The sequence below is a fragment of the Solenopsis invicta genome, chromosome 10 (assembly GCF_016802725.1).
Source record: "Solenopsis invicta isolate M01_SB chromosome 10, UNIL_Sinv_3.0, whole genome shotgun sequence".
Taxonomy (NCBI): domain Eukaryota; kingdom Metazoa; phylum Arthropoda; class Insecta; order Hymenoptera; family Formicidae; genus Solenopsis; species Solenopsis invicta.
Window position 1 is genome coordinate 8,969,239 of NC_052673.1, and position 12,975 is coordinate 8,982,213.

The following is a 12,975-nucleotide window of genomic DNA, read 5'->3' on the forward strand; positions in this document are numbered from 1 at the left end:
GTATATATTATTACATATCTAAGCAAATTATTCGTGGGAGCATTGTTAGTGCTGGAGGGACGCGAGTTGACCGTCTGCTTGTCCCCTATTTTTTTTCTTTTCTTTTAAATTAGAGGTTACTTCTGCGTGTTGTGCAAGCAAAAGAGAAATATTTAATGAGCCATTGATCAGTCGTACAAGGGTATTACTTGCTTCACAATAATTCCAGAATTTTCAAGTTTTTACACAAATTTTCCGCAACGTATGTCAAGCTGTGGTATTATAGAAAAATATAACATCAACAAATATAATTTCATACGTTTCTCATACTTTGACGAGAATATTTCTAGGTTTTGATGTCCTGACTTATACATAGAGAGAATAATAGAGAAAGACTTGTGAGGAATAATAAACGTATGATTAATCGCATAATTTATGCTCACCGTATATGAAGTCTGGCCAGGTATATCATGTATATTTAACAGAAACCTGGTTGGTTACGTCAGTAATTACTATATCTTTCCATTGCTGGTACTTTGTAACACATTTTCATTTCGGTAACTTTTTCAACGTGATGAATTCTTTACGTTGCTTTTTGGCATTTTTCAAACGCATTTTTAAACTCGTTATCTTTTCGTTCAAGCAGCGGTAAGCAACAATTAATCAGTTGAATAATTTAAACTTTGTACAGAAAAAAAGAAATAACGTTGTGAAAATACGCTGCAATTGTGTCTCGAGATATTCTATTGTTTACAGAAAATTTGTCGGAATCTTGACTATGATAGTAAAAAATAAAACGGTTGCGGTAACAGTGACGTTGCGTTACGTGAAATGGCAAGCAAAACAAAGATATCGAGTCGTATTTGTAATGGATTAATTATTCTCCATACATTCCCCAGGATTGTATACGTCACTGGCGTTCTCCTGGTCGATGCCAACGTCATCGATTGAGCGGTTAAATTGCCTCTCATGATACAAATGGAACATCCCTTCATTAAAGACACGTAACGCAAGTTCAGACTTAGTATTAGCTGCATAGTTCATTTTCGTTTTTGTGTATAGTTTGGGAGCTGTATTCAACCGTTTCCAACTCCGATAACTTGCGTCTACATAATGCAGGTATCATGAGTAAAAGATAATTATTATCATAATTATTGTTCATTACAGCACATTATTAATTTATATTAATATATTTATTAATATATATATTATATTAATATTTGATATGTAAATTCAATGAATATCTATTTCATGAGGTCTTCTGCGCCTTTGTGCACATTATTAATTTATTTCTCATAATAAAACTGTCACTTTTTTATAAGTACAATAAATAATTGTAGTCATATTGTCATAATAAAATCTTTATTTGTAGATTCGACACGTGTGTAATTAAATGAACAACTTTGCTGCGCTTGACGAAAATTGAATCTATAAACATCAAAAAGAAATATGACTCATTCAACTATCATAACAAGAATCAATCAAAAATGTAAAAAAAATTATCAATTTTACGAAAAATATTGAAAATCTCTTTTTATATGCTTTGCTGCAATTCACATCGAATAACGGTGATAATATGCGGATTAGGATTTCTCATTGCATATAATCGTGAGTAAAATTATATTTGAAATACAAAAATTCCATCTGCAAGTCAATTACATTAATTAATTTCTTATACATTGATCTCTATTATGTATTTTGCCTTAATTTGTTATGCTTTTATAAACCATTATTTATAAAATTCCATGTGTAAACATGTTTGTTTCCACGTTATTTAACATTGTAAAAAATCGGCAGTCTCAGTTCCGCTGATTTCATAATAAGATTCATTTATTTTGTGTTTTAACAAAAATATCAAAATATTTATATTTTGCTTTGTTGAAAAATAATATAAGCAATTAGATTAGCGTACCTAAAATTATTATAATAATAATAAAAAAGACGTAAAGATAATCTTGCGTTTGTTATATTAAATCTGATGTTATAACGAGTATTACTATAGAATATTTATATTTTTATTACTTTTATATTCATAGAGCAAACCAATTGGAAACATGGCATACAATTTTATACTTGGTACTATATGAGAGCTAAGGATGATGCTTTATTATTTATAATTTTAAGGTCGTAGTGGCAATTAAATTTTAAGTACGTCAGAATGGCAGATCTTTTCTTAGAATGCGTCATAAATAATTTAAGAATATAACATAACTTAATTCAAACTTCTACATATATTAACATAGTTAATCTAACTATATCTTTTTTATCTATACAGTAGTAATAATATTATTATCAGTCATAATAAACTTTTTAAAGTATCAATTTTTTTATGTAAATATATTATAACAATGCACTTAAGTTTTTCTTTATCACTAATAAGAGCAATATATTTATAAACCATAAAAGCTTCTGGATTTTATTTATCGGTACAGTTGGCAGGAAAATAAGTGCTATAATACCAATTTTGAAATTTATTAGTCGTAAAGTAACGAACTAAAAGTAATTATAGAGGTAATATACTAATTATAAGTGATATAAAGATTAATTTTTCTAATTAAGAAAATACGCGCATATATAGAGTAAATAATTTTTATATTTTATACTTTTAGACCAAAGTAATATAGTTGCTAATATATAGTTTCTGTATACAGAAAACTGTAATATAGAAATCGTGATATCTGAAGAAAACTATATGTTTTTACACGGCTTCTAAGATATAGTTTCTCACTTCTTCAAACGTATTTTTGCGCACATAAAATATTGCATTTGTATCATTCTCACACGTATTTGTACCTATGTAATTCATGCACGTGTTGATTTCTTTAAAATATCACTCTCGCACACAGATGCGCCGCGAACTACCTTGCACATGAGGAAATTCATATATTTCCGTATAGTACTGCATTCGAGTTTCTCCGCTGCTTCTTCGTTGCAGCTGTGCATAAACTTCAAACCTTTCCGGAGTATGTTGAAGTACTACTGACCGTCGGATGCGTACGTCGCCGCATTTGCATTCGCACGAATCATTGTATATTTAAACCGGATAATACATCCGGCGCCCAAGGAAAAAAGAAATATAAGCTCCCCCTCTCTCTCTCTCTTCTCTTCTTATATTGATGTTCTAAGAAACGGATCATTCATACATTAAATAAAAATTGTATTTTATTGTAATCACTGCAATTTATATTTATTTTATTTTTTGAACAAATCATATAAGCAAAAATATTATAAAAAAAGATTATCCCTATACGTTTTTAAAAAGTTCCTCTGACTTTTGCTAAAGATACACTTGTGTACACAAATCAATAGTTGAAAACATCATGTTATTTGTAAAATCGATAATGAATTCTCTTCATTTTTTGCCTGAAAGAGATTTAATAGGTCACAGATAACGAGGACTCAAAGAGTAATTTACATGTACCCAATTTTATCTTTTTTGATTTACTTTGTGGCTGAAACTCCATATTTTTTTTTGCCGAGAGAATAAATTAGATTTGCAATCGAGTACGGTCTATGATGTTTCATGCTCTACTGTAAATTATTAATGCAAATAAGTCACGAAATTGCGTTCTAGCAACTGAAAGATATTCTTCGACGATGATTTTCTTTTCCTAAAGGTAGTTGTTTATTGAGATCTTATAACAGTTGCGTGGCATTTGCACAATTACCTGGCAAATTTCTTTATTTTTTTCCCCTCGAATCTCTTTTCTGTCTTCTAGATATCGAGACTTCCAAAGATCGTAAAATGCTATTTTCCATCGGATGTACACAATCGCCGCGTATAGATCATTACATATTTAAGCAAATTATTCGTGAGTACATCGCACTGGAGGAAAACACGCGGTTTTGTCCGCTCCCTACCTTTCACTTTTTTTTTTAAATTAAAGGTTACTTCTTCGTGTTGCGCACGCAGTAGGATGAAAATATTTTATGAGCCCTTGGTCAATCGCCCAAGGATGCTACTCACTTCGAGATACTCCTAGAATCTTCCAGTCTTCACGCAAATTTTACACAACATACATCAAGCTGTGATCAATATAATATTAGTGAAAGCACATGCTTCTTATACTTTGAAGAGAGTAATTTCTAGGTTTTGATAACCCCGTAAATATATAGAGAAAAAAAAAGACAAGAAAATATGGGGAGTAAACGTACGATCAATCGCACGGTAGAACTTATGCTCACCATGTTCGGTGTCTGGCCAGGTGTATCATGCGTAGTACTGAACAGAGCGTTTTGGTTGGTTACGTTAGTAATTAATCAATATTTGCACTACTGGTACTTCGTAACGCATTTTCGTGTCGAGAATCTTTTCGACCTGATGGATTGTCTGAGTAGCTTGTTGGCGCATGTGAAACTGACTTTTAAGCTCATTGTCTTCTCTCTGAAACAGCGGTAAGCGACAATTAATCAATTGAACAAGTAAAAAAACTTCTGAAAGAAGAAGAAAAATAATATTGTGAAGATGCAGTTGCAAGTGTCTCGAGATGTTGAATCGTTTGTAGAATATTCGTCGAAATCTTGACGACAACGGCGGAAGACTGGAAGGATTGCGATAACAGTGAGATTGCTTTGCGCGAAACGGCTAGCAAAACAAAATTGTCGAGTCGTATTTGTAATGGGTTAATTATTCTCCATACAATCGCCGCGCTCGCATACGTCATTGGCATTCTCCTGGCCGATGCCGATGTCACCGATCAAACGGTCGAATTGCCCCTCATGATGAAAATGGAATATCCCTTCGTTATAGACACGCTACACAAGTACAAACTGGTGTTAGCTACGCAGTTCGTTTTCGTGATGGTGAACAGTTGGGGAGCTGGTTTATTCAACGCTCTGTTTCTAACTCTGGTAACCTGCACCTACATAAGCAAGTATCATAAGCAAAATATAACTATAATTATAATTATAATTATTACATAATCCTATATTATTAATATGGAGTGAATATAAATGTTCTAAGTCTAGACTCTAAATTTGAAAACAGTGGAATATCCGTTCCACGAAGTCTTGTGCGTTCTCATGCACTTTCTTAATTAATTCTTCATAATAATATTGCTATTTTTATTTGAAAGACAAATAATTGCAGTCACATTGTCACGAGTGATAAACCCTTTGTATTGTAGACTCTTCACGTGGGTAGTCAAATAAACATCTTGCTTCACTGGTTGACGGAAGTTGGACCTACAGATGAAACAAAACGTGGCTCATTCGTCACTGTCATGACGAAAATCATTCAGAAACATCAAAAAATTATCAATCTTTCAGAGAACATTGAAAATCTCTATTCATACATAGCTTTGCTGCAATTCACGTCGAACACAGTGATGATTTGCTCGTTAGGATTTCTCATTGTAACCGTGAGTAAAATTTGTAAAATTTTAAGTAAAATATTTTAACTAAAAATTAATTACATTAATTAACTTCTTATACATTTATCTATATTATCCTTTACATTAATTAATTTATTATAGAGATATAAATTATTTTTATGTTTTCATGCGTAAATATGTTTATTTTCATTTTGCCTTAATGTTGTAGGCAATCGGCAGTCCCGATGCCACTGAACAAATAATAAGATCTCTTTTATTTTACGCAGTAACGAATCTCGAAGCGTTTATATTTTGCTTCTCTGGAGAATATCTGAGCAATAAGGTTAGCGATAAAAGATTATTATAACAGTATAATAAAAATAACAATTAAATAATCTTGCGTTTAAAACTAATATATAATAGAAGAAAATTCTATAGAATATTTTTATTTTTATTATCTTCAGAGCAAAGCGGTTGGAAACGCAGCGTATAATTCTTCTTGGTATAACATGAGAGCTAAAGATAGTCGTCTTTTGTTATTTATAATTTTAAGATCGCAAAGGCAATTAAAGCTTACAGCAGGCAAGATGACAGTTCTCTCCTTAGAGTGCTTTACCAATGTAAGATATGCAATAATTGAAAGAGAGTAACATATCTCAATTCAAACTTTTATATCAATAGTTATATATTTTTATTATCTGTCATAAGCGGTAATAATATTATTATCGCGTGCATGTGTTCCCTTTTTTATCATTTTAAATTCTTTACATCAATGCATCATAATGCATAGATATTTTTTTATTATTTCACTAATGGAAGAAATATTGTTACAGATCATAAAGGCTTCGGGCTCGTATTTATCGGTACTGCTGGCAATGAAATAAATTCCATGTAATATATTTTATAATTTCTAAATAGTCGTAAAATAATGAATTAATTGTAAATGATTATGTAGAGGTTGACTATCTTAATTAAATATATTAGAATAGAATTTATATGTACATATAAATATAAATATATGTATATACAAAGTAAAAATATATATGTACATAATAAATATTTTTTTTCAGTACATACTTTTAGACCAAATGCAATATAGTTACTGTGAATGAAAAACTGTAATCGTAATATTCTTCTCCTGGTGTGAGGAAAGTTACGTGTTCATATATATAATAGCTTCTGTCTGGGATACAGTTTCTCACTTCTTCAAACATATTTTCGAGCACATGAAACACTACACCCTCCTACACACGCATTTTATGCAGCCTATGCACTTGTTGACTTCTTGTAAATATCATTATCTCGTACACATGTGAACTACCTTGCACGTGAAGAAACTCATATATTTCCGTATAGAATTGCATTTGAGTTTCTTCGCTGCTTTCGTGTATGAGCTTCAAAACCTTTCCGGAGTACGCTGAAGTACGACTGACGATCGGATGCGTACGTTACCTCGTTCGCACTCGCACGAATCATTGTATAGTTGCGCAATGACTGGTGCCCAAGGGAAAAAAAATGACTATATCTATGCTCTCTCTTTCTCCCTCGTGTTATCAATGTTCTGAGAAACTACAATACGCAAGCGAGACGAGGGCTTCGTGCATGATAAAAATATTTAATGATCAACTATCATTGGTCACTCGTCCAATAGCTACTACTTGCGTCCTAGAAGCTTTTATTCTTCTCACTAATTTTCCACCAGGTACATCAAGTTGTGGTTGGAAAATATAAATTTCAGCGAGAGTATTCCTAGGTTTTGATGGCTGGGCAAGTATATATAAAGAATAAACAAGAAAGACAAGAAGTTATGGGGAGTAAACGTTCGATCAATCGAACAGTAGAACTTACGCTCACGATATTTAGTGTTTGGCCAGTATTCTTCAGAGTTTTAGCTGATTACGCTAACAATCACAGTAGCCTCACACTTCTGGTACATTGTATCGCATTTTCATGTCCGCTATCTTTTCAAGTTGATGAATTGTTTGAGTACCTTCTTGGCACTTTTAAAAGTGTTCGTTAAGGTCACTATCTTCTCGTTCAAACAGCGGTACAGCGACAATTAGTCAGAAGTAAGCAATTGAAACCTTGTAAAAAAAGATAAAAATAATATGAAAATTATGTCGCAATTATGCAACGACATATGCACGTGTTTCAAGTGATTATATTATTTATAGAGAATTCGACAAAATCGTGACGACGACAGTGAAAGGCTGGAATGATTGCGGTAACAATGGCATTACATTACGTGAAATGAGAAGTAAAGCAAAATTATCGAGTCGTATTTCTAATGGGTTAATTATTCTTCACACAATGGGCGGATTTGCATACGTCATTAGCACTCTCATGACAGTTGTCGACATCGACGTCACCAATCGAACGGATGAACTACCCCTCGCGATGAAAATGGAACATCCCTTCGTTATAGACACGCGACGCAAGTACAGATTGGTATTAGCCAGCAGCTGTGTTCTCGATGGTGGGCACTTGGGGAGCTGGTTTATTCAACGCTCTGTTTCTAACTCTGATAACCTGCACTTATGTAAGCAAGTATTATAAGCAAAATATAGTTATTGTTAAACAGCATATTATTAGTTTATATTAATGTAAATACATTAGATTGAAATTCGAGAAAAATTGAATATTTATTTCATTGAGTCTGATTCAATCACTGCATTTTATTATCACACATTCGTTTCATAACAATGTTTCTACTTCTTAAGGATAAAACAAATAATTGTACTCACATTGTCTAATGATAGAATCTTTATTTGTAGACTCTACATGTGAGCAGCCAATAAACGTCCCGCTGCGTTGGTTGAGGGAAAATGGATCTACAGACATCGACAAAAAAGATGACGCATTCCTCGCTGTTATAACGAAAATCATTCGAAAACAAAAAAAATTATCAACCCTTTCGAAGATATTGAAGATCTCTTTTCACTCATCGCTTTGGTGCAATTCGAATCTAATATCTGATATGTTCATTAGGATTTATCATATTGTAACCGTGAGTAAGATTATTAAAATTTTACCGTAAAATAAATTAATTTTAGTTAATTTCTTATACACTGGTATTTATTATATATCCATTGTATTAAATATTTCTACTCGTAAACCACTTTTTATTACATTCCGTGGGCAAACATGTTTATTTCTATTCTGTTTTAACATCGTAGGCAATCGGCAATCCCGATGCCACTGAACAAATAGTGAGATCTCTTATATTTTTCACTGTAACGAATGTCGAAGTGTTTATATATTGTTTTGCTGGAGAATATCTGAGCAATAAGGTTAGCAAAAAAAGGTGATAGTAATAAAGGAAGGCGTGCAAATAATCTTGCGTTTGCGATACTAAAGCTAATATTATGGAGAGAAATACTATAAAATAGTTCTATTTTTATAACTTTTGTTTATAGAACAACGAGAGCGGAAACACGGCGTACAATTCTTCTCGGTACGACATAAAAGCTAAAAATAGTCGTAATTTTGTTATTTATAATTTTACGATCGCAGAGGCAATTGCAGCTTACAGCAAAATGACAGTTCTCTCCTTAGAGTGCTTTACAAATGTGAAATTTGTAATAAGAAAGAAATATTTTAACTTTTGTACATACAATAACGTAGTTATCTACAACGATGATAACATCATTATCGTCCAAAATAGACTTTTCTATCATATAAAATTTTTTATATAGATTGATCATAATAATGCATATAAATATATTTTTTTCTTTATCGCTAATAGATGTTATATTGTTGTCGATTGTGAAAGGGATCGTATTTATCGGTACTGCTAGCAATGAAATAAATGCTCTAATATCCTTTTTGCAATTAAGAATGTTTTAAGGATGTATTAAACATAATATTTTGAAAATGATGAAAAAGTTATGAAAAGAATTACCGATTGCTTTTTACAGATTACAGACATTGCATGTAAAAGTAATTCAAAAGATTAGACAATTTTGTACATGGTTAACAAATTATTACATTGTGCTATTCTCACACGCATTTTTACCAATGCGGTCTATGCACTTGTTGATTCCTCCTAAATATCACGATCGCACACTGGCAAGCTGCAAACTGCCTTGCATGCGAGAAAACTCTTATATTTCCGTAGCATTGCACTTAGACTTCTTCGCTACTCTTTTCACTGCTCCGTTGCATGAACTTCAAAACTTTTCCGAAGTGCGCTGAAGTACGACTGACCATCGGATGCGTACTTTGCCGTAAGAATCATTGCATATTTAAACCGGATAATGTGCGATTATCGGTACTCGAGGGAAGGAAAGATGACCCTATGTTTTCTCCCTCTTCTTATATCGATGTTGCGAGAAGCCGAGCGTACGCGAGCGAGGGCTGCATGGAATATGATAAAAATATTTAATGAGCTACTTCCATTGAACGATCCTGGTAGGGAGCGCCCATTTGATGACACAGGGCCTCCCAGTCTTTAGACAGTTATTCTAGAATACGCATCTCGAGTTTTCATTGGGAAGCGTGACGAGTGACGAAGAGAAAAAAATAGGGAACAGTTCTTTTACCTTCCTGAAAAAGCGTTTGCTCTGTCTTTCCGTATAATTCGATGCCTTCCCTTACGTAAAAAAACGAGAGAGCAAAGAGAAATAAGAAATTATGACGCGTAAAAGCACAATTAATCGCACTTTAAAATTAATGCTCACTCTATGCGGCGTATGGCCAGGCACATCGTACGTTATAATCTGCAGGGCGTATTGGATTATCGCGTTAGCAACAGATGAAATTTGCCATTACCGTTATCTTTTAATGCATTTCCACTCTCGTGATCTCTTCGATTTGATGGACTGTTTCAGTAGTTTTCTAACGCAAGTAAAATTTTCAATTAAATTAATCATATTTTGGCTGAACGAACGGTAAGTAATGCAAAATGATATATAAGTAATTTGCATATGTATTACCCCAAGATTATTCCATTATTTTTTATCAATATCTTCCACATTTATTGCTTAATCAATTTACAATAAATGAAGAATATAAATAATTCACAAATATTGCATCTTTTCTTAATTTTTGTCGATACATATATCAAGTGCATATCTTTATATTTTATTCGCTTGAATGCAAGAAAATAAGAAAATTAAAAATGTTACAATATTGTTTGAAAATATTAAAACAAAATTAAAGCTACATTAATATAATTATATAATAATACTTTACACAATGTACTTTCCTAGATACACAAGTTTCTATCCAATCGACACGGTTATTCATGTATAATAATTATAAGTTTTAGTATCACATTTAATATAACGTGAAAGTTGCAGCAACGTTGTAGTTATATTATAATTTCGTCTTTGGCATATCATTTTGTTGTAATTAATGTGTTTTTATATATAAAATTTAAACATTGAAACTATATAACGTTTATATATTAAAGTATCACATACTTGTTATATAAATAACAGCATTTGCACACTTGTATTACATAAAAGAAGACAACAGATCCAAAAAATTATGATATAAGTATCATGAAATATTTATTATATGAAGTATCATTTTTAAATTTTGTAGCAGTTATAAATTGTGTCGATTGGGTATGTTTTATATATTTTTTTCTATAACTGGTAGAATAATTGATAATTCAAATTATTCGCAGAAAATTCCTCGAGATCTTGACGATGATGACGGAAGACTGGAACGATTGCAACAGCAGTGACGTTAACATGCGTGAAACGACGTGCAAAGCTAAATTAGCTGCACGTATCACTAACGCGATGTTCACTCTTCATACGTTAACCATCGTTGCGTATAGTATTGGCATTCTCTTCGCCGACGTCGACGTCACCGATCAGTCTGAACTACCTCTTCTCTTAAAGGTGGAGCTTCCTGTTGACATAAACACAAAACGCATGTACAAAATGTTGCTGTCCATGCAATTTGTGCATCTCATCATGTCCGGCTGTGGAACGGGTCTACTGAATGCTTTGCTCTTAACTTTGGTAAGCAAGTTGCAACGTTCGAAATGCACTTGTCACATATAACACGGATTAATAATTATCAAAACAATTGGCGATTAATATCGTTTCAAAACGATAATTATTCAAACGTTGTTTAAAAGCGTGTCATTTTGAACTTTAATCATTGGATGCAATGTGTGCAATTTTTATTTCTTACAGACTTTACACGTAGGTGGTCAAATGGATATCCTGCGCTGCTGGTTAAACGAACTCGTACCGCGAGAGAATGAAAGGAGATCCGAATCTGTTGTCGTTACGACGAATAAAATTATTCGCAAGCATCAAAAAATCATTAGCTTTTCGGAATACATTGAGGATTTATATACATACATCGCGTTAGTGCAATTCACATCGAACACCGTGCTGATTTGCTCCTTGGGATTCCTTATCGTAACGGCGAGTGAAAGCATTAAGTATTACGCATAATAATGAATGTTACATTCTATAAAATTGACCGTACATATTTGTAATAAATAAATATTCTGCAATTCTACTTACAGATATTAAACTGACACAGATACGTGTGTCAGTTTAATATATCTATTTATAACGGTGATATTAATCTGTTTATAATTTTGGAAATACATTAAATAATTGCTGCTTCGATATTGCAGGCAATTGGCAGTCCCGACGCGACCGAGCACATAATGCGGTCTCTTTTGTTTTATACCGTAACGAATCTCGAAGCGTTTATATTTTGTTACGCAGGGGAATATCTGAAAAACAAAGTAAGATACGGGACAATAATTATGACGATAATCATTAACGATTATTTTGAGCCTATCGGAAAAAGAAAATGACAATACAATCAGGGCAATCTTAACTATCTCCACCTTTCTAGAGCAAAGCTATTGGAAATGCGGCGTACAATTCCGCCTGGTACGAAATGAAACCTGAAAACAGTCGTAATTTAATATTCGTGATATTAAGGGCGCAGAAGCAACTGACACTTACAGTTGGAAAAATAATGGATCTCTCCTTAGAATCTTTTACAAGTGTAAGACTTATACGCAGCGCACAAAATAATTTTGGATAATTTTATACATGATATTTGTATCGAGATACGTTCTACATTAAATTTATTTTTTGTCTATGCAATTTTCTTATGCCAATTCTTTAAATTTGTAAATTTTCTTAGAACAATATTCAAAACTCATTTTTTTCTTATTGCCAAATATATAATCTTTTAAAGTATTAATCTCCAATACAAAAAGTTCATACTTTATTATAGATTATGAAAGCTTCAGGATCATATTTATCAGTATTGCTGGCTATGCAATAAGCACATCGTATATTAGAAGATTTTTGTACAATAATCGTGAAGTATATAGCTTTAGTAGTGATAGAAATATGCCTGTATAATATATATTTATGACTTAAAATAGTAGTAGTTTAGAAATTCTAAAATGTAGTCACTTATAGAAGAATATAAAATGGCAAGTCATTCTTTATATCAGAATATTTAATAGATCCTAATATATATTTTCCAGGAACCGTCAGATTATTATATTATAACGTATTATAATATTATAACGTAGAGAAAACTTTTAATCAATAATTAAAATTAAATTCACGAAGTATCGAACGGATATAGCAGTCTCACGTAATTTTTATATTTTCCATGCCAATTTTACATTTATGTATTTTTAGTGAAACAGATATTAAATATATTAAATAAGAAAATGAAATAA

At 32.1% G+C, this 12,975-nt stretch overlaps 3 protein-coding genes across 4 annotated transcripts; all 3 read left to right on the top strand.

Annotated features, from left to right (window-relative positions):
- Nucleotides 1-3,849: 3,849 nt before the first annotated feature.
- On the top strand, nt 3,850-6,814 carry LOC105193517 (odorant receptor 4). Of its 2 annotated transcripts, XM_039454500.1 has the most exons (7): nt 3,850-4,374; nt 4,485-4,830; nt 5,106-5,339; nt 5,521-5,634; nt 5,756-5,911; nt 6,125-6,182; nt 6,362-6,814. In XM_039454500.1, the coding sequence occupies exons 1-6, from the start codon at nt 4,118-4,120 to the stop codon at nt 6,173-6,175; spliced, it is 1,158 nt and encodes a 385-aa protein (XP_039310434.1). In that variant the 5' UTR covers nt 3,850-4,117; the 3' UTR covers nt 6,176-6,182; nt 6,362-6,814. The 2 variants fall into 2 exon arrangements, with proteins under 2 accessions (XP_039310434.1, XP_011156294.1); XM_011157992.2 differs by lacking the exon at nt 6,362-6,814 and having other exon boundaries at nt 6,125-6,329.
- Nucleotides 6,815-6,841: 27 nt separating this feature from the next.
- Nucleotides 6,842-9,088, top strand: LOC120358768. The gene is made up of 6 exons (XM_039454032.1): nt 6,842-7,360; nt 7,466-7,830; nt 8,066-8,298; nt 8,468-8,581; nt 8,708-8,847; nt 9,037-9,088. Exons 2-6 carry the CDS (start codon nt 7,542-7,544, stop codon nt 9,086-9,088), a joined length of 828 nt encoding a protein of 275 aa, XP_039309966.1. The 5' UTR covers nt 6,842-7,360; nt 7,466-7,541.
- A 531-nt stretch (nt 9,089-9,619) lies between these two features.
- Nucleotides 9,620-12,745, top strand: LOC105193133 (odorant receptor 4). Its single transcript, XM_011157480.3, has 6 exons — nt 9,620-10,180; nt 10,924-11,266; nt 11,444-11,680; nt 11,899-12,012; nt 12,126-12,281; nt 12,516-12,745. The coding sequence occupies exons 1-6, from the start codon at nt 9,924-9,926 to the stop codon at nt 12,564-12,566; spliced, it is 1,158 nt and encodes a 385-aa protein (XP_011155782.2). The 5' UTR covers nt 9,620-9,923; the 3' UTR covers nt 12,567-12,745.
- Nucleotides 12,746-12,975: the final 230 nt, after the last annotated feature.

What these genes read in the sequence shown, in the direction of transcription:
- LOC105193133 (XM_011157480.3), top strand. Translation starts at nt 9,924, where the DNA reads ATGACGCGTAAAAGCACAATTAATCGCACTTTAAAATTAATGCTCACT. An exon ending in ATGCTTTGCTCTTAACTTTG is followed by an intron (nt 11,267 to 11,443) that starts GTAAGCAAGTTG and finishes TATTTCTTACAG; the next exon opens with ACTTTACACGTAGGTGGTCA. An exon ending in CCTTAGAATCTTTTACAAGT is followed by an intron (nt 12,282 to 12,515) that starts GTAAGACTTATA and finishes ACTTTATTATAG; the next exon opens with ATTATGAAAGCTTCAGGATC.
- LOC120358768 (XM_039454032.1), top strand. Translation starts at nt 7,542, where the DNA reads ATGAGAAGTAAAGCAAAATTATCGAGTCGTATTTCTAATGGGTTAATT. An exon ending in CTCTGATAACCTGCACTTAT is followed by an intron (nt 7,831 to 8,065) that starts GTAAGCAAGTAT and finishes CTTTATTTGTAG; the next exon opens with ACTCTACATGTGAGCAGCCA. An exon ending in GAGAATATCTGAGCAATAAG is followed by an intron (nt 8,582 to 8,707) that starts GTTAGCAAAAAA and finishes TTTTGTTTATAG; the next exon opens with AACAACGAGAGCGGAAACAC.
- LOC105193517 (XM_039454500.1), top strand. Translation starts at nt 4,118, where the DNA reads ATGGGGAGTAAACGTACGATCAATCGCACGGTAGAACTTATGCTCACC. An exon ending in GAGAATATCTGAGCAATAAG is followed by an intron (nt 5,635 to 5,755) that starts GTTAGCGATAAA and finishes TATTATCTTCAG; the next exon opens with AGCAAAGCGGTTGGAAACGC. An exon ending in CCTTAGAGTGCTTTACCAAT is followed by an intron (nt 5,912 to 6,124) that starts GTAAGATATGCA and finishes ATATTGTTACAG; the next exon opens with ATCATAAAGGCTTCGGGCTC.